The 25,051-nt window shown below is 41.0% G+C and overlaps 1 protein-coding gene across 2 annotated transcripts in view; it reads right to left on the bottom strand.

The window, feature by feature from the left end:
• Positions 1 to 6,439: 6,439 nt before the first annotated feature.
• Positions 6,440 to 25,051, bottom strand: part of LOC306961352 (CSC1-like protein 2) — a 42,135-nt gene continuing 23,523 nt past the window's right edge. For both annotated transcript variants that reach the window (XM_079554058.1, XM_079554057.1), the window contains 18 exons: positions 24,647 to 24,684; positions 24,434 to 24,576; positions 22,521 to 22,572; positions 21,600 to 21,708; positions 19,470 to 19,540; positions 19,184 to 19,388; positions 18,967 to 19,100; positions 17,594 to 17,731; positions 17,374 to 17,527; positions 14,390 to 14,496; positions 14,150 to 14,236; positions 13,137 to 13,202; positions 12,898 to 13,060; positions 12,721 to 12,826; positions 10,865 to 11,032; positions 8,737 to 8,852; positions 8,516 to 8,599; positions 6,440 to 6,931 (listed from right to left, as the gene is read on the bottom strand). In XM_079554058.1, the coding sequence (XP_079410184.1) occupies positions 6,746 to 6,931; positions 8,516 to 8,599; positions 8,737 to 8,852; positions 10,865 to 11,032; positions 12,721 to 12,826; positions 12,898 to 13,060; positions 13,137 to 13,202; positions 14,150 to 14,236; positions 14,390 to 14,496; positions 17,374 to 17,527; positions 17,594 to 17,731; positions 18,967 to 19,100; positions 19,184 to 19,388; positions 19,470 to 19,540; positions 21,600 to 21,708; positions 22,521 to 22,572; positions 24,434 to 24,576; positions 24,647 to 24,684 (2,127 nt within the window). In that variant the 3' untranslated portion in view covers positions 6,440 to 6,745. The remainder of the gene's footprint in view (positions 6,932 to 8,515; positions 8,600 to 8,736; positions 8,853 to 10,864; positions 11,033 to 12,720; positions 12,827 to 12,897; positions 13,061 to 13,136; positions 13,203 to 14,149; positions 14,237 to 14,389; positions 14,497 to 17,373; positions 17,528 to 17,593; positions 17,732 to 18,966; positions 19,101 to 19,183; positions 19,389 to 19,469; positions 19,541 to 21,599; positions 21,709 to 22,520; positions 22,573 to 24,433; positions 24,577 to 24,646; positions 24,685 to 25,051) is intronic.

Below are 25,051 nucleotides of genomic sequence, written 5' to 3'. Positions count from 1 at the left end.
ATTGGCAACAGGAGAATCTAAAATGTTACGCAGTGTGTCTTTAACGAAACCCTAGAGCCACACTGAGTGTAACGTAGCTTTAAATCTCTAGACTTCCCAAGGACGAGTTCATAGGAACATTTAACAACTTTCAGGGTCAGTTTTAGGCTCACTGTCACAGAAATGGTACAAAACTAGTCTGCAAGTTTATGAAATTGATAGAAATACTTTATAATCAGATGCTGTATGCTGAGGAAGTAAAAATCCCTTTGAAAATCTCCATTGACTTTTAGGGAAAAAGTGGTCGATGTTTCAGCTTTTTACTTTGACTTTTTAACATTAATGACTGTATTGTGTCCAAATAAACAATGTCATTCAGAAAACATGGGCCTTAGTTTTGAAGGCTCACACAGAGAAACGTGACAAACGGAGGCGAGATGAGATGAAGCAGGTTTTTATTGTTCGGTGACGTGATCGGGACAGATTTCACTGACTGTACATCCACCGGAGACGACGAACAGACACAGCCTCACCGCTTCAGAGGGTCATTTATTTACAACAGCAAAGTCACGCCGCGCCGCCATCGACTCCAAACATCAGTGAGAGGATCAGGAACCAGCAGCCCACGCACTCATCAGACTCTACAACTCTTTAAACTACCTTTGGACAATCTGAGCACTGAAAATGAGCAGATGAAGCCGTTTAAGGGGAGACACTGCAGGGAAAACGTTTTCATTTTTCAGATTTGAGCCCGGTTTTGTATAAACTTCCACTTGGACACAAATAAAATACTTAATTTTAACAGTAAGGTGGTTAATTGTTAATTGAGTCATCATTTCTCCATATATTTATTTGGCAGGGAACGGTTTTGGCTAACTTCCTGTTTGCCAGTGTCGGGTAAAGACGACTTCCTGTCCGCATTTTACCATGAACTAAAATTTAATTAAAGATCTAAAAAACAAAAAAGACTTAAATAACGTCAAGCTGAGTGTGTTTCATAGAAATTATTTACCACTATTTACCATTTGTTAGCGTTGAATTAGCGTTAGCCTTTAGCGTCAAGGCTAAAACTCTTACAGTTATAAACACAGACGTCTCTTCTGGTAAGGTATTTACATCCAGAGGAAAGTTTTTTTTTTGATAATCCATCAGCTGCTTGTTTTCGGCCACAAACTGCTTAGATTCTTATTTATTTCAACAAGACACGGCTAACTCTCCAAAAACAGGGAAAAGTCGTCACCTGAGGAAGTTAGCATCATGTCGCAACATTCCAAAATCCATCTGAGCAAATCTTTGTAACTCATATGTCACAAAATAAAACCACACATTTAAACCTGACTCTGTCCATTATTTACATTTCGTCGCCCTCAATATAACGCTTTTGTTGTTGTTCTTTTTACGCATAAAGTTCCTTATTTAAATTCAAAAACCTAAAACGACTTGCAATACATTTTTTCCTCAAATTAATATCCGTAATCTACAGTGTTTTCCCTATCCACCTGCAGCGTTTCACCTCGTGACATCACCAAGTGGAGCCTTAACGACAGACTTTCTCCTGTAGGAAATGCGTCCCTTACAAAACCTATTGTTATTACCGTGGAATCTTTGAAGGTCTAAAAAAGCTGAAGAGAGTTTGTGAGTTGGGAGGAGCTGCTGGTTTGGACCTCATTTCCTTCTCAGAATCTGACAAAAACAAAGTGAAAACCCGGCACAGGCTGCAGGTCTCCGGCTGTAGACACAAATCATAACTTAAAACGATAACTTCATAATAAATAATCAGGGAAACGACACAGGAGGAGGGGTTTTCAGCAGTGGTTATACAGAACAGAAGTAGTTTGTTTTAAGCTAATCATTATTTGAAAGGACGTAAAAAACAAAAAAGCTGCAATTTCCCAGCTAACTTTGTAGTTTTAATGCCCAATTATATACATATTTATTGCCATTTAATCATTTCGAGTCATTCAGTTCTAAAGATTTGCAAGTATCAGATTAAGCAGCGCAATGAAGTGACATTTTGTAACGTAAGTAGTAAATTCAACAAATTTGCCATCTTTTGAGCATTTTTTTCTATAGAACTGACTCAAAATGTATATAAAAATTCAGTTTAGATCATACATTCTTATATTTTTGATAAATTATGATGTAAAGGACAAAGCAACGTCGTTATTTTGTGATATTTAGATTCACTGCCAGCTCAAATCCACGTCAACGCTCTGTAATGACATTTTAAGACCTACATTTTGGCACAAGTCATTCTTTTCCACATTTGCAGACGCCCAACATTGTCCCGTATAACCACGGCTGATAAATATTTTTTTGTCAATAAATAAATAAATAAACAAATAAATACGTTTTTGCCTACAGCGTTCATAGTTCAGCGAATGCCTCTTTCTCTCCAATAAAACTCGTGTAAACATTAAAATCCCCACCGACACTAAACACTCCATTGAGACGCTCTCCCTTAAATATCGTTTCGTCATATTCACGTTCGCGTTTCCAGACCGATCCAGATGAGATGGACTTTTGTACATTTGAAGGCCACGTCTATACAGGTATTACGGTTCTGAGGGAAACAAGACATTCTCGACTGTGCAAAACTAAGTGGGGAAGACCTAAACTCAAGTAACTATCAGTAATCAGATTAATTTTTGATAAAAGAGTAATCAAAGAAGTAAATAGATTACTTTTAGAAGCAGCAGTCAGTAGTTGGATTGCCTTTATGGAGTAATCCCAACAACACTGTTACCTTACATGTGTTTTTGCCGGTAATACAAATGGTCTACAAATGTCGTAAAAAGGCAGTTTGACAGGACATCCTTTTTAATAAAAGGCTAATTGCTCCTGTTTCTGGCTCTAATTTATGAGTTTTTTGTAGAATTATAATATTCTATCTGCATAGACACTTTTTTGCACTACTTGGACATCCTAAGAGGATTGCAAACAAAGTGGGGGAGAGTGGACAACCTTGCTTAGTCCCATAACAAGTTGTGCAAACGTTTTGACTCCAGTCCAGTTGACAATTTAGGAAATGTTGGACTCAAACCAGCTCAATCAAAGACCAAACCATCATTTCAAGTCCTTAATATTGCGGTTCAAATACCTGTATAGACTTGGCCTTGTTTTGGAAATGCAATACATCAAAAGCAACAGACTCACGGCAAAGTAATTTCCACTCAAAACTTCAAAATAAAAAGTTCAAGTTCATTTTTTCAGGCAGATCGTCTTAAAGAAAAGCTCTGCTCTTCTGCATCCACCGCGTGTTCCCGTCAGGGTCCGTAATATGAACAACAACGTCCCAAAAGAAAAGAGAAATCCACTGCCCCTTTAATACTGGCTTTAAGGTAGTTCGGGTGAGAAGATCTGCCTTCACTGGTCCGTTAGGAAGCATTCGTGGGATCACCATTTTTAGGGAGGAAAAAACCCACGGGGAATTTTTAAAAAAGAAGTCAAAGCTGCAGATTTTGTCCACATTCATGCAGCGAAAAGTCCCAATTTCAAATAACTAATGATACAAAAAAAAATCCAGGGAGAAGTGCATAAGCAAGGCGACTAGGACTACGCGGAGTTGGCCTCAGTTTGAACATGGATGAAAAGTCACAGCGCTGATGAAAAGAACAAAAACCAACAGGAAGAGGGTTTTTTATAGGGGCGCATTACACCAAGACATACGGTAACAAGGTTCTCTAAAGTTTCCCCTTCCTTCAATGTCTCCGGATCTGACAAAAATACAAGCGAGAGGCATTTTTTTTCTATCTTTAGTAGATGCAATTTTTAGTTAAACTTGAGCTAATAATGAATTAATAGAATCATTGTGTCTGGTGTTTTTACATTTTCACCGAGGTGGGTAACTTTTTAAAGTAACTGCATTTCTTGAATTAGTTTTATCACAGTGCGTTTACTTTTTTACTTTATTTAAAGCTTGTTATTTAGCTTTGAATATGTCGATGAATGAAAATGCAACAAATTTAAATTTATTTAAAAAATTAATATGATCTAATAATATGGTGTATTTTCTTTGTGAATAACTTTTATAATGTTATTTTCTGTTTTGTTTTTTTTCAAGTGCTTTTTCACTTTTACTTCACTAACTATTTGGGTCACTACTTTTTACTTCTATTAGGGTTATATTAGTTTAAAGTTTATTATTTGGCATTCAGAAGCTTCATGTAGATGAGTGAAAATGCAACCGATTAAAATTAATTAAAACTCCAATGACTTCTCTTGTATATTATCTTAAAAATAAAAAATAAAAATTGTTTTAATCTAATTTCATGATTTTTTGGGGTAAATATCTTGTATAATGTACTAATATACTTTTCACTTTTACTTGAGTAACTATTTGGGTCACTTCTTTTCCCTTCTACTTGAATACAATTATTTTAAAGGTCCTCATTTTCAAACATTTTATAGGCAAATAAGTAAGTAAGTAAAATAAAAACTTTGAAAATATTATATCCATGATTGAATTTTAAGAGTTTTTTTTTTTTTACAATTTTCTTAATTAATATAATATAAGGGCCCAGAGAGGATTCATTTTCCATGCTATAATTTGCCAATTCAAGCAGCAGCATATCATTTATCCCTATATTAATTTTTTACATTACAAAAGTTTTCATTTACTAACGTTCTGAAAAATTCCATCTGTCACACCGCAGTAATTGGTGATAACAAATGATTTATCTGCTGCTTCTGAAAAATCCCTTTTCACCAATTGTCACCATTTCCCGCTTTACTGTAATATCTGATGTAAACGCGCCTCCATAAAACCCGCTGCTGTTTGTCTTTCGTAGTTTTGTTTCCAGCGTGAAAAGTCCAGTCCAGGCACAGGAGAGTTTCAAACCCGGATAGAGCGGAGAGAAAGCGCGAGTTTGTTCATGTTACTGTACACAGACCACAGCACAGCGACCCAGCGCCAGCTCAAAGGTCTCGAAGTCCAACGTTCAAAAGTCAAATCCGAGTGCGGGAAAAAAAAGGAGCCAACCGCGAGTTTCAGGAGTCGTTTCGTGTCCGTGAGGTTACGATATTCATCTGGTGTAGAGTTTAAAGGGCTGACGGGAGGAGGAGGAGGAGGAGGGCGGGAGCTGTCCGCTGCTGCTGGTGAGATGGGTTTGATGTAAATTCTCCAGAGAAGGAAACCAGAAGGAATGGAGCCCACACTCAGGGGAGAGTCCAGCCGTCTGACAGGGGGAGCTTGGAAGGCGCAGTTTGGTTAGACTGGCGGGCGTTCAGGGTGGATTTGCACCGAAAGCGACAAATCTCTAGGTCCTTGAGTGCCTTTAGGGATGAGCTTGTCCCTGTCAAGTGTAGAGCTGTGAACCATTAGAAGTGATCTGTAGGGCACCAAAACGATTAAGGAACTATTAAGGAACAAAATGTAGGCAAAAAGAAAGATCTTAAGTTACTAAGGCCTGGTACCTGGTGGGTTGAGAAACAGCCTTTTAAATGACTTTGCTCTGTCGGCTCAGAGGATCATTTCTAGGGCTGGGACGATACACTTGTGTCACGATACAATATGTATTAAAATACAGAGGGCCCGGTACTTTACGTCAAGTTTATATGACCTAATGGGATTTTTTATCAGGAACTTTTAAAAGTATTTGACAATATTTTCAGCATTTGTCTGATTCAAAATGGAGTTGATCTTTTTGATAATATGTCTCATAAAATTTGGCCCCTGGGTCTGACGTTGCCTATGCTATACATATTACAATTCAATACATTCTAGTATCATTCATGATTTGTCATTATAACATAGTATTTTACTCTGGCAGCAGAAAAAATATCAATTATTGGTTATTCAGTTTAATTTGTTGAGGGAGAAATTAAAATATAAATCTGGCAGACGTTGAACAAAACATTTTGAAAAGTTCAAATGTCAAAGGGTTTGGACAAGTCTGACCAATAAGCTCCAAAACTGGCATTAACAACTTAAAGTAAAAATATAATATTTTTTCAAGATCTGAGTTGTGTATCACAGTATTGTGATACATCGTTTCGATATGATACGATATATATTGCAAATCCATATTATAATTACATTGTTTTGTCATAGCCCTGATAGATTCTATTGGGTTAGCACAAAGAAATTGTCTTTTGGAGACTATTGTGTTATTCTCCTTTTTAATGAGAATTATAACTACATTTTTTAAGTTAACTTTCTGTGTGTAATTACTTGAAATGTTGACTTTTCTTTAAAACAGATTTTTCTCTATTTTCTCTCTTTTGAATTTGTTTTTCTTTCTCTTTTTTCTGTATTTTATTACTTAAGTTTAGTATTAAAAAATGTAGATCTGAAGCACTTTGAGTTGAACAAAAAATTCAGTCGAGACTCTGCACCGCATGAACATCATCATTCAGAAAAGTGTTGTTTAGGCGCCATAAAGGAACTCAGACTAAATTTGAAAGGTTCCCAGCCCTAGATAAAGGCCTTACAGATCCTGTTCTGTGATCGGTGGCTCCACATTCACATAAAGATAACTAAAGTTTAAGTCACGTAAGTCAGGCTTCGGTGCAAGGTACGAATCAGGGGTGTCTATTGTCACCGGTCCTGTTTGCCGCGAGCTGCTTCTGCTTCATGCGCAGATGTTGCTTTCGGTGCGAGCCCAGCCTGGAAACTTCTTAAGCCCTGTCCTTAACGGTTTCTCTTCAGGTTTCCCCCATGAGTCGCGGGCCCCATTCTGCAGTCAGGCTGGCGTCAAAGGTTGGTTTCGTGGATGGCGTCTTCGGCTCCTCTCTGCGGCTCCCTGGCTCCTCCCCGTGGCTGATGTCAGTGGCGCACCTCGTTGGCGATCAGACTGTCTTCTCCCGATTGGAAGTCGGCTTCGTTGATGGAGTTGATGGAGTTGTTGGCGTTGATGATGTCGTCCTCGCCGCTGCCTGAGCCCGGCTCGTCTGAGGGCGGGTCCTGAAGCACCTGCGCGATGTACGACTGCTGCTGCTGCGCCTGCCCCGGCTGAAGAGAGCGAGAGAATACAGTTAGAGCGGAAATATAAAGGTAAGTCAGGGAGGGAATCCCTAAACTAACTGTACCTTGACATTGCAATGAATGACTTTCGCATCCTGATTCCTAATGTGTTTTCTCATTGATTGACTCGAGCTCTTTATTGCTGTTTTCTTAACCTCTTAACTCCCACCTGAACCGAGAGATCTTTTTCCTCACGTCATCAGATTTTTTTTCCATCATTTTTTTGTTGGGTATTCAACTAATTTTTGTCACTTTTTTGTCATTTGTTTTGTCATTTTTTGGTCCATTTTTTATCACACTTTTGTCACATTTTTGTCATTTTTTTGTCAAATTTTTGTCATTTTTTTGGTCACATTTTGTCACATTTTTGTCACATTTTTGTCATTTTTTTGGTCATATTTTGTCACATTTTTGTCAATTTCTTGTGACATATTCATCATTGTTTTCGTCTCAGTTTTGTCGCTATTTTCACACCTTTTTTCCAGAAGCTTTTGGATTGGGGTAAAGCCAAACTGGAGAAAATGTGCTCGGTTCAGGTGGGAGTTAAGGGGTTAAATGGCCAATCAGTATTCACATTTATCTATTTTCCTGTTTTTTTTTAAACTGTAAATATCTTCACTGTAACTTTGTATGTCATTTACTATCATCCAATCAGTTGATGGTACCACCAAACATCTAAAATCAGTCTCCGGCCTCTCCCTCCTCGAGTCCTTGATTTCTGGACCTTGCTGATACAATTAATGTGACTGATACTGTTGTGTTCCTACTTTGCATTTTAGTTTTATTCATACAGTGCCACGGCCAGGGTTTATTTTTAGTAAAGCACATTTAAAAAGTCCAAATCCAATGCAAAAATAGAAGTAACACACAAAAACATACTAAAGGGAATAATAAAACAGGAATCAAATACTAAAACAATGTAAGAAATATGAACATTTGGAAAAAACAAACCTACGGCTTAAAGGAGCTATACAATTTTACTTCTATAAATGGAATGAAAATGATTTTATCCTCCTTAAGCATATTGCAAACTCAAATGCTTGTAGGGGACCCTGAAAAGTGACCCTGCAAGTTGTGAAATTTGCCGATAAACTTGTCTCTGTAAAGAATTTGGATGCTACAGAGATATTAGGAAAGTTACAAATGATTTTGGACCACAACTACTATTTTAATTTAGTGGCTTCCCCTTTCATTGTTGGAAATGTCAAAATCAGTCAAAATCAGGTATAGGGCCTTTAATCAAAATGTCTAGCTCAGCTTGAATTGGAAGCTAATGTGAAGAGGCGTGACTTGGACTTCTCAGCAGAAGAGGCAAAGGCTCGGCCTCCTCTGGTTTTTCGATTGGACCATGGGCTAAAGTCTAAGGTCTGCCCGGAGTCAACAATTCAGCCAATCGTGAAGAGATTTAGTTCAATTCCGATAATTATTCTTTAATAACACATACGCTACATTTGGGCTGGTGAAATGAATATGGCGAAACAGGTTTATACTAGATATCTGAAGCATGATTTGAGATTCGAGCTCCAAAAAGCTCCTGAAACGACATCCATGGGGCTCAGGGGGGGTTCGTACCTGAGCCTTGGCCGTGGGGGAGGTGGTGGTTCGAGCCGGTCGTCCGTTCTCTACCGTCTCCACTACGGAGTCTTTAGTGTCAATCTGTAACAAATACTTCATTACAAATGTGCATTTCGTAGAAGTCATATTAAAAAGTCACAGCTGTGTGAGGTGTAGGTACTAGTATTGATGATTTGTAGTATTTTGGTGTATAGTTTTGTAGTATTTGCTGTGTGTACCTTGTAGTTGTGCGCGCTGAGGTACTTGAAGTGTCCAAAGCAGACGTGGGACAAACACACCACGATGGTGATGACCAGAACCACCAGGGTGAACATGGAGGTCGGCGTCTCGAAACCTGAAACAGCAGCGTTAGCATCTGTTAGCCTGGACTAAAGATAAACAACACTGGCTTCAGTTAGCATCTGTTAGCCTGGACTAATGTTAAACAACACTGGCTTCAGTTAGCATCTGTTAGCCTGGACTAAAGATAAACAACACTGGCTTCAGTTAGCATCTGTTAGCCTGGACCGAAGTAAACCACACTGGCTTCAGTTAGCATCTGTTAGCCTGGACTAAAGATAAACAACACTGGCTTCAGTTAGCATCTGTTAGCCTGGACTAAAGTTAAACCACACTGGCTTCAGTTAGCATCTGTTAGCCTGGACTAAAGTTAAACCACACTGGCTTCAGTTAGCATCTGTTAGCCCGGACTAAAGTTAAACCACACTGGCTTCAGTTAGCATCTGTTAGCCTGGACTAATGTTAAACCACACTGGCGTCAGTTAGCATCTGTTAGCCTGGACTAATGTTAAACCACACTGGCTTCAGTTAGCATCTGTTAGCCTGGACTAATGTTAAACCACACTGGCTTCAGTTAGCACCTGTTAGCCTGGACTTAAGTTAAACACTGGCTTCAGTTAGCACCTGTTAGCCTGGACTTAAGTTAAACAACACTGGCTTCAGTTAGCATCAGTTAGCCTGGACTAAAGTTAAACCACACTGGCTTCAGTTAGCATCTGTTAGCCTGGACTAAAGTTAAACCACATTGGCTTCAGTTAGCATCTGTTAGCCCGGACTAAAGTTAAACCACACTGGCTTCAGTTAGCATCTGTTAGCCTGGACTAATGTTAAACCACATTGGCTTCAGTTAGCACCTGTTAGCCTGGACTTAAGTTAAACCACACTGGCTTCAGTTAGCACCTGTTAGCCTGGACTTAAGTTAAACAACACTGGCTTCAGTTAGCATCAGTTAGCCTGGACTAAAGTTAAACCACACTGGCTTCAGTTAGCATCTGTTAGCCTGGACTAAAGTTAAACCACATTGGCTTCAGTTAGCATCTGTTAGCCCGGACTAAAGTTAAACAACACTGGCTTCAGTTAGCATCTGTTAGCCTGGACTAAAGTTAAACCACATTGGCTTCAGTTAGCATCTGTTAGCCCGGACTAAAGTTAAACCACACTGGCTTCAGTTAGCATCTGTTAGCCTGGACTAATGTTAAACCACATTGGCTTCAGTTAGCACCTGTTAGCCTGGACTTAAGTTAAACAACACTGGCTTCAGTTAGCATCAGTTAGCCTGGACTAAAGTTAAACCACACTGGCTTCAGTTAGCATCAGTTAGCCTGGACTAAAGTTAAACCACACTGGCTTCAGTTAGCATCTGTTAGCCTGGACTAAAGTTAAACCACATTGGCTTCAGTTAGCATCTGTTAGCCCGGACTAAAGTTAAACCACACTGGCTTCAGTTAGCATCTGTTAGCCTGGACTAAAGTTAAACCATACTGGCTTCAGTTAGCATCAGTTAGCCTGGACTAAAGTTAAACCATACTGGCTTCAGTTAGCATCAGTTAGCCTGGACTAAAGTTAAACCACACTGGCTTCAGTTAGCATCTGTTAGCCTGGACTAAAGTTAAACCACACTGGCTTCAGTTAGCATCTGTTAGCCTGGACTAAAGTTAAACCACACTGGCTTCAGTTAGTTCAGGATTAGGGTTAGCATCTGTTAGCCTGGACTAGAGTTAAACCTTACTGGCTTCAGTTAGCATCAGTTAGCCTGGACTAGTTAAACCTTACTGGCTTCAGTTAGTTTAGGATTAGGGTTAGCATCTGTTTGCCTGGACTAGAGTTAAACCACATTGGCTTCAGTTAGCATCTGTTAGCCCGGACTAAAGTTAAACCACACTGGCTTCAGTTAGCATCTGTTAGCCTGGACTAAAGTTAAACCACACTGGCTTCAGTTAGTTCAGGATTAGGGTTAGGGTTAGCATCTGTTAGCCTGGACTAGAGTTAAACAACATTGGCTAACCCTAGCCTTGACTAAAACCAAAAGCATTCGTTTAGCTTCTGCCTTCTCGTGTGTGACTGTACCTGTCCTGACGGTGGAGAAGAAGAGCAGCCAGAAGAGGCAGAGGATGGGCGCGGCCACCACCTGCGTCACGGCTCCAGAGTGGATCTTCTTGTCCAGTTTTGAGGGCAGGTAGGCGTAGTACATGTTATATCTGTCCACCAGGTGTTTCAGCAGCATGTACATCAGGCCTGAGAGAGGAAAACAAGGTTACTACGGGAGGTTTGGTCCAAGTTATGGCGAGATGCTGCAGGTGAGGGGAAAAATAAATGTACACATCAATTTTGCTGTAGATTACTGACATGGATATGAGGAAAAACATTTTCTACTCTTTTCATTTTATGTTATCATGTAAAAACAAGGCATTTTAGAGATAGGTATTTTATTGACATACTTCTTACAAAGATTTTGGATGTTATTAGTAAAATCTTGTTCCAAATTTAATAAATCTGGCAGAAAATAGATCAAAATCTTGTTAAGTCTGTGAAGTCTGGAGTCTGTAGAAGCTACTAAAGTGGAGAGTGGAAGGAAAACCTCCTTTGGAGAAAATGGGCCTGAAGTTTTGCGACATTTGCACATTTTAGCCGCTGCTGTCTCCCACAAAGGAAATGACCATATTTGGATTGCAGCGTCATCTCGGTCACAGCCTTTCGTGCTACACATGGATACCAAACAGGTCAGTATTTGGGAATGAACAAGTAAGTATTAAACAACTCGGAGCCGTGCATTAGACGGTTATAATACACGACGCGGAGTCAAGGTGTTACTCCGCGAAGTGCATTATAACGTCTAATGTGGCTCCTCGTTGTTTAATCCGCTTATACCAGGGTCCCACAAACGTAACATTTATAATAAATGTGTTTTTCATTTACTAAACTCACTAAATATGCCAGACTACGGGACTATTTTATGTTGGTTATTAGCCGGTCACTGAAGGCTGGTCTCAGAGCGAGTCATTCTCAAAGCTATTACGAGGATCTCAGTCAGGCTCAACGACACAACATCAGCACAGAATCACAACACAACAGGACTAACCCGGAAACACTTTTCCCTGGAAGTAAACACCGATATGCGGCACTCGTGGGCAGGAGTTATTTCACTTTTACGCTGTTTAACCTGAAGCTAGCGAGCTAGCTCAACCAGCTCAACTGTTTATGGAAACAGCTGCGGTGGAGTCGCTCACACCTGGGCCCCCCCAACTGAAACTTTTATGTTTCACTTTACTAATCCAGACAAATATGCTTCAATGCAGGATCATTTTATGTACGCCTGAAAATGATGAATAGCCTTAACCGTTTCCAATAGAAATGTAAAGCTCGTATGTTATTAACAGTAGCTAACCCAGCTGCTCACTCTCCTCTACAAACATTTATCAAACGTTTTGTTTTGGCCAAAAACGCTGAAATTAACACAAAATCCATCTCATACGTTCCTGTCAGTCACTAATTACGCCTTTATCTGATTCAGCTGTGTCATGCGTTGCTATGGCGATGCCCACGGCGGAGTGATATCCCAGTGATTTAACTACCGGACTACGTGTGCGGTTACACCAAAATAATGCATCAGCCAATCAGAATCCAGTATTCACCCAGACCATGGTATAAGCTATAATATTCCCTATTTTGAATTTCATAATTCATCATATTAACGTAAGCCTTTAGTTTCTCAACAAACTCTCTAAAACTTTCTAAATGCAGGTTTATCTGGAATCATCAACCAGAACTCACAGTCATCACAGAATCTTAATAGAATATGCTTATTTGAACTCGTCTAAGATCATTTTAATAGGACAATAAGAGCACTGTCGTGCAAAGAGCCAATAACGTCGGATGAGTTCATGTTATTTTCGTGAGATGGTGTTGTTTGTAGCAGCACTGACCGAACGGCACGATGATGGGGCAGGTGATGCTGTAGGCCATGACCACAGTGAAGACGTTCATCATCCAGGCGTAGGCTGCTCCGAACTGGAACTCGTAGGCCTGGTGCTGCACGGAGGAACGAGACGAGTCAGGACCAGAGGGTCATTCACCCGGCGTCTACCGGAGAGCGCACTCACCCGCTTGACGTTACGGCGGTCGGCGGCGGATCGAGCCAAGCACAGTCTGATCATGTACATCAGGAGGCCGGGGATCCGCAGCAGATCCATGGCGTTTCCGATGAACGCTGAGGCGATCACGTAGTTCACGAAGAACGCTCCGTTATCCGGCAGGAACACGCACCTGAAGGCAGCGCCACAGCAAACGTCAGGCCTGAACTCGACTCAATCAGGGGAACGTTTAACAGAAAGAAACTCACTCGAATCGGACTTTAGCGTCGGCCAGGAACTTCTTATCAAACAGCCATCGGAAAAACACGTCCAGGCTGGAACGCAAGAGGAGGAGGAGTCAGAGAGGAACATCAGGAGGCCACATGTACAGGAGAAAGATAGGACTCGACAGCTGACAGAAGATGGATGGAAGCTAACCTCTTAACTCCTGCCTGAACCGAGGGGATCTTTTTCCTCACGTCATCACATTTTTTTTTTCCCATCATTTTTTTGTTGGGTATTCAACTCATTTTTGTAACTTTTTTGTCATTTTTTTGTCATTTTTTGTCAATTTTTTGTCATTATTTTTGTCATTTTTTGTCCAATTTTTGTCACATTTGTGTATTTTATTTGTCATTTTTTGTCATTTTTTGTCACATTTTTTGTCACATTTTTTATAATTTTTTTGTCATTTTTTGTCAAATTTGTGTCATTTTTTTGTCAATTTTTTATCACATTTTTGTATTTTTTTTCTCATTTTTTTCTCATTTTTTGTCACATTTTTTATAATTTTTTGTCATTTTTTGTCACATTTTTGTATTTTTTTTGTCATTTTTTGTCATTTTTTTGGTCATTTTTTGTCACATTTTTTATAATTTTTTGTCATTTTTTTGTCACATTTTTGTCATTTTTTTGTCATTTTTTTGTCCAATTTTTATCACATTTTTTCATCAATTCTTTTATCAAATTTTTGTAATTTTTTTGTCACATTTTCTTACATTTTTGTCATTTTTTTTGTCACATTTTTGTCATTTGTTCGTCAATTTCTTGTGACATTTTTGTGACATTTTTTCATCAATTTTTTGTCACTTTTGTGTTAATGTTTTCTCACTTTTTTGTCACATTTCCATCATTGTTTTCGTCTCAGTTTTGTCGCTATTTTCACAGCTTTTTTCCAGAAGCTTTTGGACTGGGGTAAAGCCAAACTGGAGAAGATGTGCTCGGTTCAGGTGGGAGTTTAGGGGTTAATCCTAAATAAGTATAGACGTTTGTTAAAGCCGACCTGCTGAGGCCCAGAGACGGCAGCAGCAGAACCATGAAGATCAGGAAAGTGTAGCATTTGTGCATCGTTGTCCTGTTCTCCCCAGACCTGGAAGAAACAGAGAAATGTTAATAAGGCACAGGATTTGGTCTCCAAGGCTGTGCAGCACGACCAGAGGAGAACAGGTGTTGACCCCGGTGATAGTCGTAGTATTGGTAACAGCAGTAGTATTTGTGCTCGTAGAAGTAGTAGGAGTAGTACCTGGTCCAGTGAGCCTCCAGGAAGGCGGAGTAGTAGACGATGGTCGGCAGCAGAGCGGAGAAGGCCCACAGCAGCAGAGTGGGGAAGAATTGTGTCACGATGGGGTTCTGACCAAGGACACAAAAAAAAACAGTCAAGAAATTTGAATTTATTTTATTAAAGGCCCTATACCTGATCTTTTTTATTACAAGCAATGAAAGACATGTTTGTAGCATCCCAATTCTTCACATTAGGGACTAGTATATGGGCTCATTTCACAATTTGCAGGGTCACTTTTTAGGGTCACTTTCACACAAATACTAGAAAACGAAACTACTGAAGTTCACGAAATTGTTACATATGCTTTAAAAGAGATGTTTTCCCCACTAATGTTTACACTAAAGGAATCCCCCCCAAAAAAGGAGCTATACCTGATACTACCACTACTATACTTTACTTCTAGAAATGGAATAAAATGTATTTTGTCCTCCTTTAGTGTTGTAAACTCAAACGTTTGTGGGGAAAACGGTGTGCATCAAGTTATTAAACACTTGTATCAATTTGATGAACTTTCATATTTTTCTGTCATTTTGTATGAAAAATGACCCTGAAAAGTGACCCTGCAAGTTGTGAAATTTGCCTATAAACTTGTCCCTGTAAAGAATTTGGATGCTACAAATATATTTTAGTGTTATTATAGTTCCGAATGAGTTTAGACCACAACTAACCATGGCGAGATGCTGTGAATGGGGAAACATTTTCTATGTAGAGAGATCAATAGCGTATCGCACGATATACGTCACCTTTCCTCACAAATATTCATTAAGCTAGCAGCGGGTGCTCGGGAGGTCAAACTCGAGCCTGTCACTCATGCCAGACGAATGTAAATAGTTTACGGACGAGATGTCGACCGAGCTAAACCTTCTAACTCTGTCCGAGAATGAAGTCCCCGGTGCCAGATTCACTGGTATAGAAGTAGAAGAACATACTTGAGTGCAGAGGGCTGAAAAAGACGGGGAAAAGAGCCGACCTGATCCAGAGGTAGATTTTTATCAACACCATTTTCCCCCAAAAAACATCAGCGGCCGCCACTGAGAGTGACATTTTGCAGTTTCAACAAGCTATATTTTACCACCTACGTCCTGTCTGTCATATATACTATATATATATACATATATATTATGTCCTCTGGTTGTCTTACGTCTGACAGTTGTTGGGGGTTATTTATATCATTATTATTATTTTTGAGTTTTTTTGTTTAGCGAATGCTAATGCTACTCGGTCACAGCCAACAACACTTCACTTTTAATTAATATCAATTCTCTCAATTATTTTACCCTTCCCCTAAGGCTGTTTCCTTACTACAGAAAAAGTAAATGTGTTGGATCCACCTGTAGGCAGGAACAGGCTTGCTAGAAAAAGGCGGAGGCTGAACATGTCTTCCATATTTAAATAACAGTGTTTTAAGAAAGTGGGCCTGTGTAGAAGTGTAGTAGAACTGGTCTTTTGGACGCCCGCACAAGTTGACCCATCGTTCACATTTATCCCTCTGGGTTTTTGGTTTCGGGAAACAAATAAAGAAAACATCCTTCATATGTAGACGGTGTCTGGAGTGGTTTCTGCAGTTCCACAGCAGCAGTGTTTACTCTGCATGTTCTTATCTGAGCGAGAACCGGCAGAAAACCAGCAGTTCTAGCACGAGTCGTAACCGAGCGCTTCTATGTCGACCCCCTTCCGGTTTACGTTACTCACGTCACGCGGCCTCGCGGTCTAAAAATAGCACTCGTGCGGCACGCTATCTGAAACGTTTGCTGTAAATTACTGAGATGAATATGAGGCCAAAAATTATTGGCTTTTTATGCAAAAAAAAATTGCAGATATTTTTGACAACAAAATCTGAATAATGGATTGAACCAGGTTTAAATGTATGAGTTTATATCGATTAGATTTAAAATGAGTGGAAAAATCTGTAAACAGGCTGGGAATCAGATATTAACCTCTTAACTCCCGCCTGAACTGAGAGCATTTTCTCCAGTTCAGCTTTACCCAAATCCTGTAGGCCAGTGTAACGCCTCATTTGAAAGCTAAGACCTACAAAACTCATCTAAATGGATCTTTTTCCTCACGTCATCAGATTTTTTTTTCATGATTTTTTGGGGGGTTTTCAACTCATTTTTGTAACTTTTTTGTTATTTTTTTTCTTCATTTTTTTAATTTTTGTTATTTTTTTTGTCATTTTCCCATAAATTTTTTGTCACTTTTTGTAAATGTTTTGTCACTTTTTGTCACACTTTTGTCATTTTGTCGTCATTTTTTGTGTCATTTTTTGTGTCATTTTTTGTGTCATTTTTTGTGTCACTTTTTGTGTCATTTTTTGTGTCATTTTTTGTCAAATTGTTATCACATTTTTGTCAATTTTCATAATTTTTTGTGACATTTTTGGCACTTTTTCATCAATTTTTCGTCACTTTTTTGTCAAAGTTTTCTCACTTTTTCTCACATTTCCATCATTGTTTTCATCTCAGTTCTGTCGCTATTTTCTCACCTTTTTTCCAGGAGCTTTTGGACTGGGGTAAAGCCAAACTGGGCTCGGTTCAGGTGGGAGTTAAGGGGTTAAAGAATCCCTCTGAGAAAACCTTCCAAATGTTGTTAAATACAAAACTGGAAAGTTTGGAGTCTTTAGGAGCGTTTTTGTTTTGTTTCCAGGTCAAAGTTGATATGTTAAGACGAGACCAAGGTGAGCTTTAGTATTCATGATGAAGGGTTACCTACTAACACAAAGAGGAAAGTTTTGATTTGCTGTGAAAAATGATTGGTCAAATATCTATAGCATGAATGACTCCTTCAAAAGAGGGGAATCTGTGGCTGTGTGGGCGTGGAGGCCACAAGGCTCTGCACTTGGACACATACTGTTTACATGATGCACACTGACTTTGAGAGAACACAATCAGGAATCATTCATTCTCATTTTAGGCACAAGGTTTATTTAACATGTGTGTTCTTACGTTGAGGAACTCGACGGGTTTGGTGACGTTGAACTTGTCCATGGTGGAGATGATGATGGCCGGAGTGGTGAGGAAGAACAGCAGCAGGAACAGGATCACGTTGATGATGAAACAGCGGATCCACCACGAGACTCCGCCCAGAGAGAGGTTCTCCCTGAAAGGACAGACGTGATCAGCCTCTCTGTGAGCGGCCGGGCGAGGGTCAGGGGGCGGGACTTACCACCGCACGTTCTGCGGGTCGGGGGCGTACGTCACGCTCCAGTTGTAAACGTGGAGGACCTCGCTGAACTGAGACGAGCGCGGCTCCAGACGACACCTGCAGCCCTGCATCTGACACGCGTTAAAGTCCTTCAGGATTCTGCAGAGGGACGGAGACGGAGAGCGGAGTCAGAGGACACTGACCAACAACCATGTTGTAGGAAAAGCCTACACAGAAACACTGTTGTAGACCAGCGTTAATGAAGCCCCTCGTCACACACAAAAGTATATAAAAAAACAGGTTTTTGGAGGCGGGGAAATCTGGATTTGTCCCCATTTCAGAGCGTGGTGGCCTGCACTGATCTCCTCCTTCCTCTTCCTCTTGTGCCACTCCCTCCACCCCCTCTCGCTCCTTCTCATCTTCATCGTTGTCCTCCTCCTCGTCCCCTGGATCTGAAGCCATTCTTCACCTGAGGGTCACCTCTTTATTTGTCCCTTTTTTGTTTCCTGTAGCACCTCTTGTGACGCCTCTACTGAACTGTAGGTGTGTGTGTGTGTGTGTGTGTTCTTGTACTTGCGACATTGTGAGGACCAGTTTGAGTTTTTAAAGGGGGGTATTATGCAAAATTGACTTTTTTAAGCTTTACATCATGTTATTATGTCATTCCCTCATTAAAAACATGCCTGAAGTGTTGCCTTGGCAACACTGTAAAAACTCTGATGGCGGCCATTTTAGGGATAGGTTTGCCTGAGTCCTCCTAGGAACGCCCCCACCTCCTGGAGACGCCTCCGAGCTTTCGTCACCAGCCGAGTAACCAACCACTGCTCCTCAGCAGAACCCCCTCCCCACTGATGCCACAGACAGCGTGTGTCGGAAAGGGTCAGAGGTTCTTAAAGAGACAGAGGCCTATTTCAAGACATTCACTACAGCCATTTTGAGAGAGACATTTTATACAAGGCAGTTATTCTAATTTACTGCATTTACAGACCAACAGAAGGTTTGGTCATCATTGTAGTGTGATATAGACTGGTGCTATGTGATTGAAAAAAACATAATACCCCCTCTTTAATCAACAGAGTGAGGACATTTTTGTAAAGTGAGGACATTTTGGGAGGTCCTCACTTCTTTGAAGGACTGTTTGAGGGTCAAGATGTGGTTCTAGGGTTAGAATTGGGTTTGGATTAGGGTTTGGATTAACGTTAGGGTTAGAGTCTGGGTAACATTATGTCTATGAGTGTCCTCACTAAGATAGGAGTACAAGATTGTGTGCGTGTTTTTGGAGGGGCTCAAATGTCACTCAAAGCCCTTCAGATCCTCAGCTAACGTCAGCTGTTTAAATCCACTGAAAATCACAAAAACATGTACAAAAGCATCATGCAGAGAGAGGAACTCACACGGCGGTCATGGCCTCGTTCTGGAAGGTGACGAAGGCCATCCCCAGAGGTTTGGTGTGGACCTTCTCCTTCTCCTTCCTGTACTCCTCCTTCAGCTTGGCCTCGCGTTTGGTGTAGTAGCTGACCGCCTCCTCCTGCGGGCAGAGGGCGGGTTTACAGACGGGCACAGACCGGACGAGGGCGGGGGGAACAGGGAACAGGGAACAGGGACGCTCACCTCCTCGCAGCCCGTGATGGCGCAGCAGCACAGGTGTCCGCAGGGCTTGGGGTTGATCATGGTGGGCACGTGCTCCTTGGCCATGAGGTCCGTGAAGAACTTCTTGCTGCGCTCCGTCTTCTTGCGCTCGCCGTTCAGGGACATGAGCTTGGCCACGTTGTAGCAGATGCGGGACTCCAGGACGATGCAGTTCTGATACGCCTGCCTGCGGGGGCAGCAGAGAGCAGGGGACGTGTGAGGAATGATGCAGCGATACCAGTCACATTTAACTATAGGAGGGTCTTACTCAAAGTGCTGCTTGATCTGCGACTCCTCGGCGTATTTGGAAATGCCGTTGATGAATAAAGTGCGTTTCACCTGAAAAACAAGACAGCAAATTAATCGTCTTTTATCATACTTTTGCAGGTACTGTCTGTAAAAATGCCATTGATTCATCTCAGTTTGCTACAGACACCGCTCACAATGAGAAAACAGGTTCCAGAAAGTCCCTGATCGTTATTTGGAAGGGGCTGGATTCACAAACCTGCCTCATTAATTTAACTTTGAATAGTGTCTCCACTTTTGGACGCCGTTATGAGAGAGTCATGTGACCTTAGTTCGTCTGTGCTGAGAGAGAAGACGCTGAACTTTGGGGCAGTTTTTGTTTCACGTGGATCCATGTGTCCAGCCATTAGATATTAACCATACACCAGGTCCGAAACTCATCATTTTGACTGTTGCCATAGTTACCGCCGTAGATTATCTTCCATTATCGGCTGTTTACAATGCCGTGACGTCATGTGAACGACACCTATAGGTTGCGTTCATGTGACATCACAACATTCTAAAGAACCTATACATGCCTTTCAGTCATGTGACTTGTTTTGTCATGGCGGCCATTTTGAATACCGAAGTAGAATTATGCAGTGCTACAACATGTAACAATATCTCTACTCAGGATATATATGAAAGACGACTGTTTTTATGAACTCGTAATCATTGCTCAAGAAGAAAACAGTAAAAACACGGCCCCAGAGACGCACGTTTATAGATACAGACGGCATCTCTGGAATCGCCCATATATGGTCATGTTTGAAAACAGTTAAGGGGGAAAACAATTTTGAAAAAATGAAAACTTTCTCTAATTATTCAAAAACTACTGTAACAAATGCTGAAATATGAATATAGTTTCTACTAAATAATGATACAAAGACATGGAGAGGAGCAAAGTGGTTCAACAGCCCATAAATACATAAATAACGGAGAATGCTAACTTGATGCTACATGTTAGCATCGGGCTAATGCTAACGGTTAGCTAGCGCTTGCTACAACTGCCGTTTTTTCACTTCTACTGCACAATCTGCTGTGAGAAAATATCAATATGGGCCCGATTTACACTTGACTTTATTTGTATGTGATAAACAAGTTGATATTCCATCAGAAAATGGCTAAAAAGAGTGAAAATTGAGTTTCCCTAAAGATTCTATTTTCCCCCTCGGCGAGGCCACGCCCCCTTCTATGACGAGATGCCGTCTGTATCTATGTGAAGAAACCAGTGAGTCAGTGTTTAAGCTGCTCAAGACGTTAGCATGCTACCAGCTAGCATTTAGCTTCAACAGCTCAGCTCTGACCTCTCCAAGAGAAAGCCCTGAACCACAAACCTTGGCTACAACATGTGACAGAGGTCAGAGGTCAGAGCTGTGACTGTAGTATTTCCTCAGTGTTCATAGACGTGAGCCACACATGTTTATCGTGTTGAGGACATTGACAGTTGCTAACCAGTAGCATGCTAACGTCTTGAGCAGCTTAAACACTGACTCAGACTGAGACTCTTTCAACATGACAAACTGTAAAAATCACAGAGAAAGGTTTCTGTTTCCTCTTTGATGTGTTCATTTAGTCTTCAGGGTGAAGCAGATCTTGAGTAAATCCTGCTGTAGCTCCTCCCTGGGTCTCTATAGCCTGTCCGTCCATGGGAGTGGATCTCTCCTTCTGTGGTTCTCCCCAAGGTTTCTCTTTTCTCCTGCCGGGTTTTTGAGTTTTTCCTTGCCGTACTAGAGAGTCTAAGGATGGGGGACGCCCACGCCGCTCATCGCTACCTTTGGACATTATATTTGCCTGGATTCACCTGAACTTTTAATTGTCATATTTATTGCTGTGTTTTATTGCCTTGATGTTTGTTGCAGCCCTTTGAGGCGACTTCTGTTGTGATATTGGGCTATACAAAACCATTAAACTTGAAACTTGAAACTTGAAACACACACAGAGCTGCTGCGTCTGAGCCACATTTGCTGCTATATCACATAAACATGTCTTCTCAATCAGCATTTTTAAACTGAAACCCAATTATTTTCTCTGAAAGGCGTCTAAAAGTAAAATATGAGCGTGATGTTGTCCAAGAGGAAGGACTAGGCGAGGAGCATAGATTGGTCCGTACCAGGTCGTCCTCCTTGTAGTGCATCTTGGACGTGTGGCGCCTCATGCTGTAGACGGTGAGCAGGAGGTACATGAAGGCGAAGGTCGTGTGAAGCCACAGCAGGTTCGTCCTGAGGAGAAACACAAACATCAACAACTCTGTGGGAGCGACTCAGACATGTTGGAGTCACTTCCTGGATAAATCTCCGGCTCGATTCAAAGGGAGAGTTTGGTTTATCTCTTTCATTTGTCAACCCCTTAACTCCCACCTGAACCGAGCACATTTTCTCCAGTTTGGCTTTACCCCAGTCCAAAAGCTTCTGGAAAATAGCTGCGAAAATAGCAACAAAACTGAGACGAAAACAATGATGGAAATGTGAAAAAAACGAAGAAAAAGTGACGAAAAATGTATGAAAAAGTGGCAAAAATGTCACAAGAAATTGACAAAAAATGGACGAAAAAATGACCAAAATGTGATAAATATTTGACAAAAAAATGACAAAAATGTGATAAAAATTTGACAAAAAAATGACAAAATGTGACAAAAAATTGACAAATAATTGACAAAAATGTGATAAATATTTGACAAATAAAATGACAAAAAAAATGACAAAAAAAATGACAAAATGTGACAAAAAATGACAAAATATTGACAAAAAAATGTGACCAAAATGTGACCAAAAAATGACAAAAATGTGATAAAAATTTGACAAAAAAATGACAAAATGTGACAAAAAATGACAAAAAAGTTACAAAAATAAGTTGAATACCCAACAAAAAAATGATGGAAAAGAAATCTTATGACGTGAGGAATAAGATCCTCTCGGTTCAGGCGGGAGTTAAGAGGTTAAAGAATCTCAACATTGACCACCTGCTGTGTCTCGACTTAAATAAAATGTCTTATTTGAGGCGTGTGAATAAATGTGGGAGATGCTGCACTTACCCAGATTTGAGGTTGGCGATTGTGGTCCGTCCAAAACTGTAGGCGTTGTTTTCTGAGAAGAGGAAAGACGAGATCAGAGCTAAAAATAGTTTTCAATTTAAACCTTCGGTCTCCCACAAGTGTGAAAACCAAAAAGCCATGCCTGGTTTTCTTATGGGAGTGGAATCTGTGTGAGAAAACTGAGAAACTCTAATGTTTGTGCACTCGGTAGAGAATAATGGAGATGTAGTTTGTGATAAATCCATCGATGTATCATCCTTTATGTGGTCAGTTTCCCAAAACCAAGTAATGATTCATAATGTTGTTGTGTTTAATTGTGGTCTGTTAATTTTATTGCAGCTTTTTTTGGCACTAAAGAGGTCTGTTTCACCACACAGATCTTCAACTACAGCTCTAGTAACTCTATATATCTCTTTGGGGTTCTCTCAGCAGTCTAGGGTTCTCTAAAGGTTCCAGTCTATGGTTTTCTAAAGGTTCCAGTCAATGGTTCTTTAAAGGATTTTAATAAAGGAGTCCGGTCTATGGTGCTCTAAAGGTTCTATTTTCCAGTCTATGGATCACAAAGGTTCCAGTCTATGGTTCATAAAGGATCCGGTCTACAGTACTCTGAAGGATCCAGTCTATGGTTCATAAAGGTTCTAGTCTATGGTTCACAGAAGATCCAGTCTATGGTTCTCATAAGGTTCCAGTCTATGGATCAGTAAAGGATCAGGTCTATGGTTCATAAAGGATCCAGTCTATGGTTCTCTAAAGTTTCCAGTCTATGGTTCATAAAGGATCCAGTCTATGGTTCATAAAGGATCCGGTCTATGGTTCTCTAAAGGAGTTTACAAAGGAGTCCGGTCTATGGATCGCTACAGGACTCTGGACTCGGTGGTACCTTCTTTGGAGGGAGGACCTGGAGATCCCATGTACAGTATGTCCACGGACAGAATTCGGACTGAACCAAACACACCACAGGTTTCAGGTTAACATTTCACACTGGCAGTCCTTTTCTACACATGACTGTCCCTAATCCCTCTTCAGTTACAGTAAAACCCGTTCCTTACGCTCGGGTCTGCGATCTGACGCTACCGACGGCAACACAAACTTTTCACCACGGCATGAAATACGACGTACAACTGTTCATGACGCAAAAAGCAAAGAGCAGCTCCACTTCGAAGACGAAAGAGGCGGAGACTAATGGCTCTTTTCCACCAAGCTGGTGCTGGTTCTTTCGTTCTCGCTCTCAGTTTCCAAAAGCTGGTGCAGATTGGGAACCAGTCACAGTTGGACCATGAAAGGAGCAGCAGTGATGTCGGGGCCGAGGGCGAGGCTTTCACTTCCAGGAAAACAACAAATGGAGAAGCTAAAACTGTCTGAGATACAGCAAAGCTAGAGGGAGCAGTTTGGACAAAGCCGGGCTTCAAAACAACCCGATGATGAACAGCTGGCAAAGAAAGGAGCGCAAACCAGACACAGCAGTAGGATGTTAGTCTCCGTGTTGTATGTACCAGCTGACTTCCCCATGTGTTATGGCAACAGAGCGTGTGCAGAAATGTAAACATGTAGCACAAGCTCTTATTTTGGCGGAATAAGACGGCTGCCCCCACGACCCGGCAACGGAAAAGTGGAAGAAAATGGATGGATGGATTTCCAAATGCAGTGATTCCATGTACTTCATCCCTTGCTCTACAACCATGTCACTAAAAAGTTCCTAGTCTGACGAGACACTACTGCCCAGGAGCAGGAACTAAAACAGTTCCTCCAAAAGCCGCCCAGGCCCTTCTCTTCTCCATCAGAAGGAGCTGGTGCTTAAAGTTACAAAGAGCTGCACATGACGTTGACAGCGGCTTCTAAAACTCTGACGCTGAACCTGCTCTGACGCGGTAACATCCCTGACCGCTATGAGAGTCATGAAACGCTCTTCTCACCGAGCAGATCTCCAGAGAAGTTGACGGGCAGGACGATCCCGACGGAGAGCACGCCCACCACCACCAGCAGCCCGATGATGTGGCGCTGGAACGACAGGTAGTGCACCGCGTCCTCGCCGCACTTCTCACGGATCTCCTCGTCTCTGCACAGAAACACAGGGGTCAGCGAGGGGTCAGAGGTCAGACGGGGCAGAGGGCGGGGTCTGTACTCACTTTATTCTGAAGATCGCCGTCAACCATGAGCAGAAACCCTGCGAAACACAAACAGTAATTCAATAGGTGTTAATATAGTTTTATCATATTCATCGTCGTCCAAGTTTCATCTTACACCATCGCCCCGTTTTACAGCTTTACCCAGTCGCTTTTGCTCAGAACTGATGCTTTAACCTCTTAACTCCCGCCTGAACCGAGAGGATCTTTATTCTCACGTCATCACATTTTTTTGTTGGGTATTCACTCATTTTTGTTGAGTTTTTGTTGCATTTTTGTTGCATTTTTGTCACATTTTTGTTGAATTTTTGTTGAGTTTTTGTCACATCTTTGTTACATTTTTGTCACATTTTTGTTGAGTTTTTGTCACATTTTTGTCACATTTTTGTTGAGTTTTTGTCACATTTT

This window comes from Gobius niger (genome assembly GCF_951799975.1).
Source record: "Gobius niger genome assembly, chromosome: 3".
Taxonomy (NCBI): domain Eukaryota; kingdom Metazoa; phylum Chordata; class Actinopteri; order Gobiiformes; family Gobiidae; genus Gobius; species Gobius niger.
Note: the sequence above shows the minus strand (reverse complement) of the source record. Positions and strands in the feature narration are given on the sequence as shown.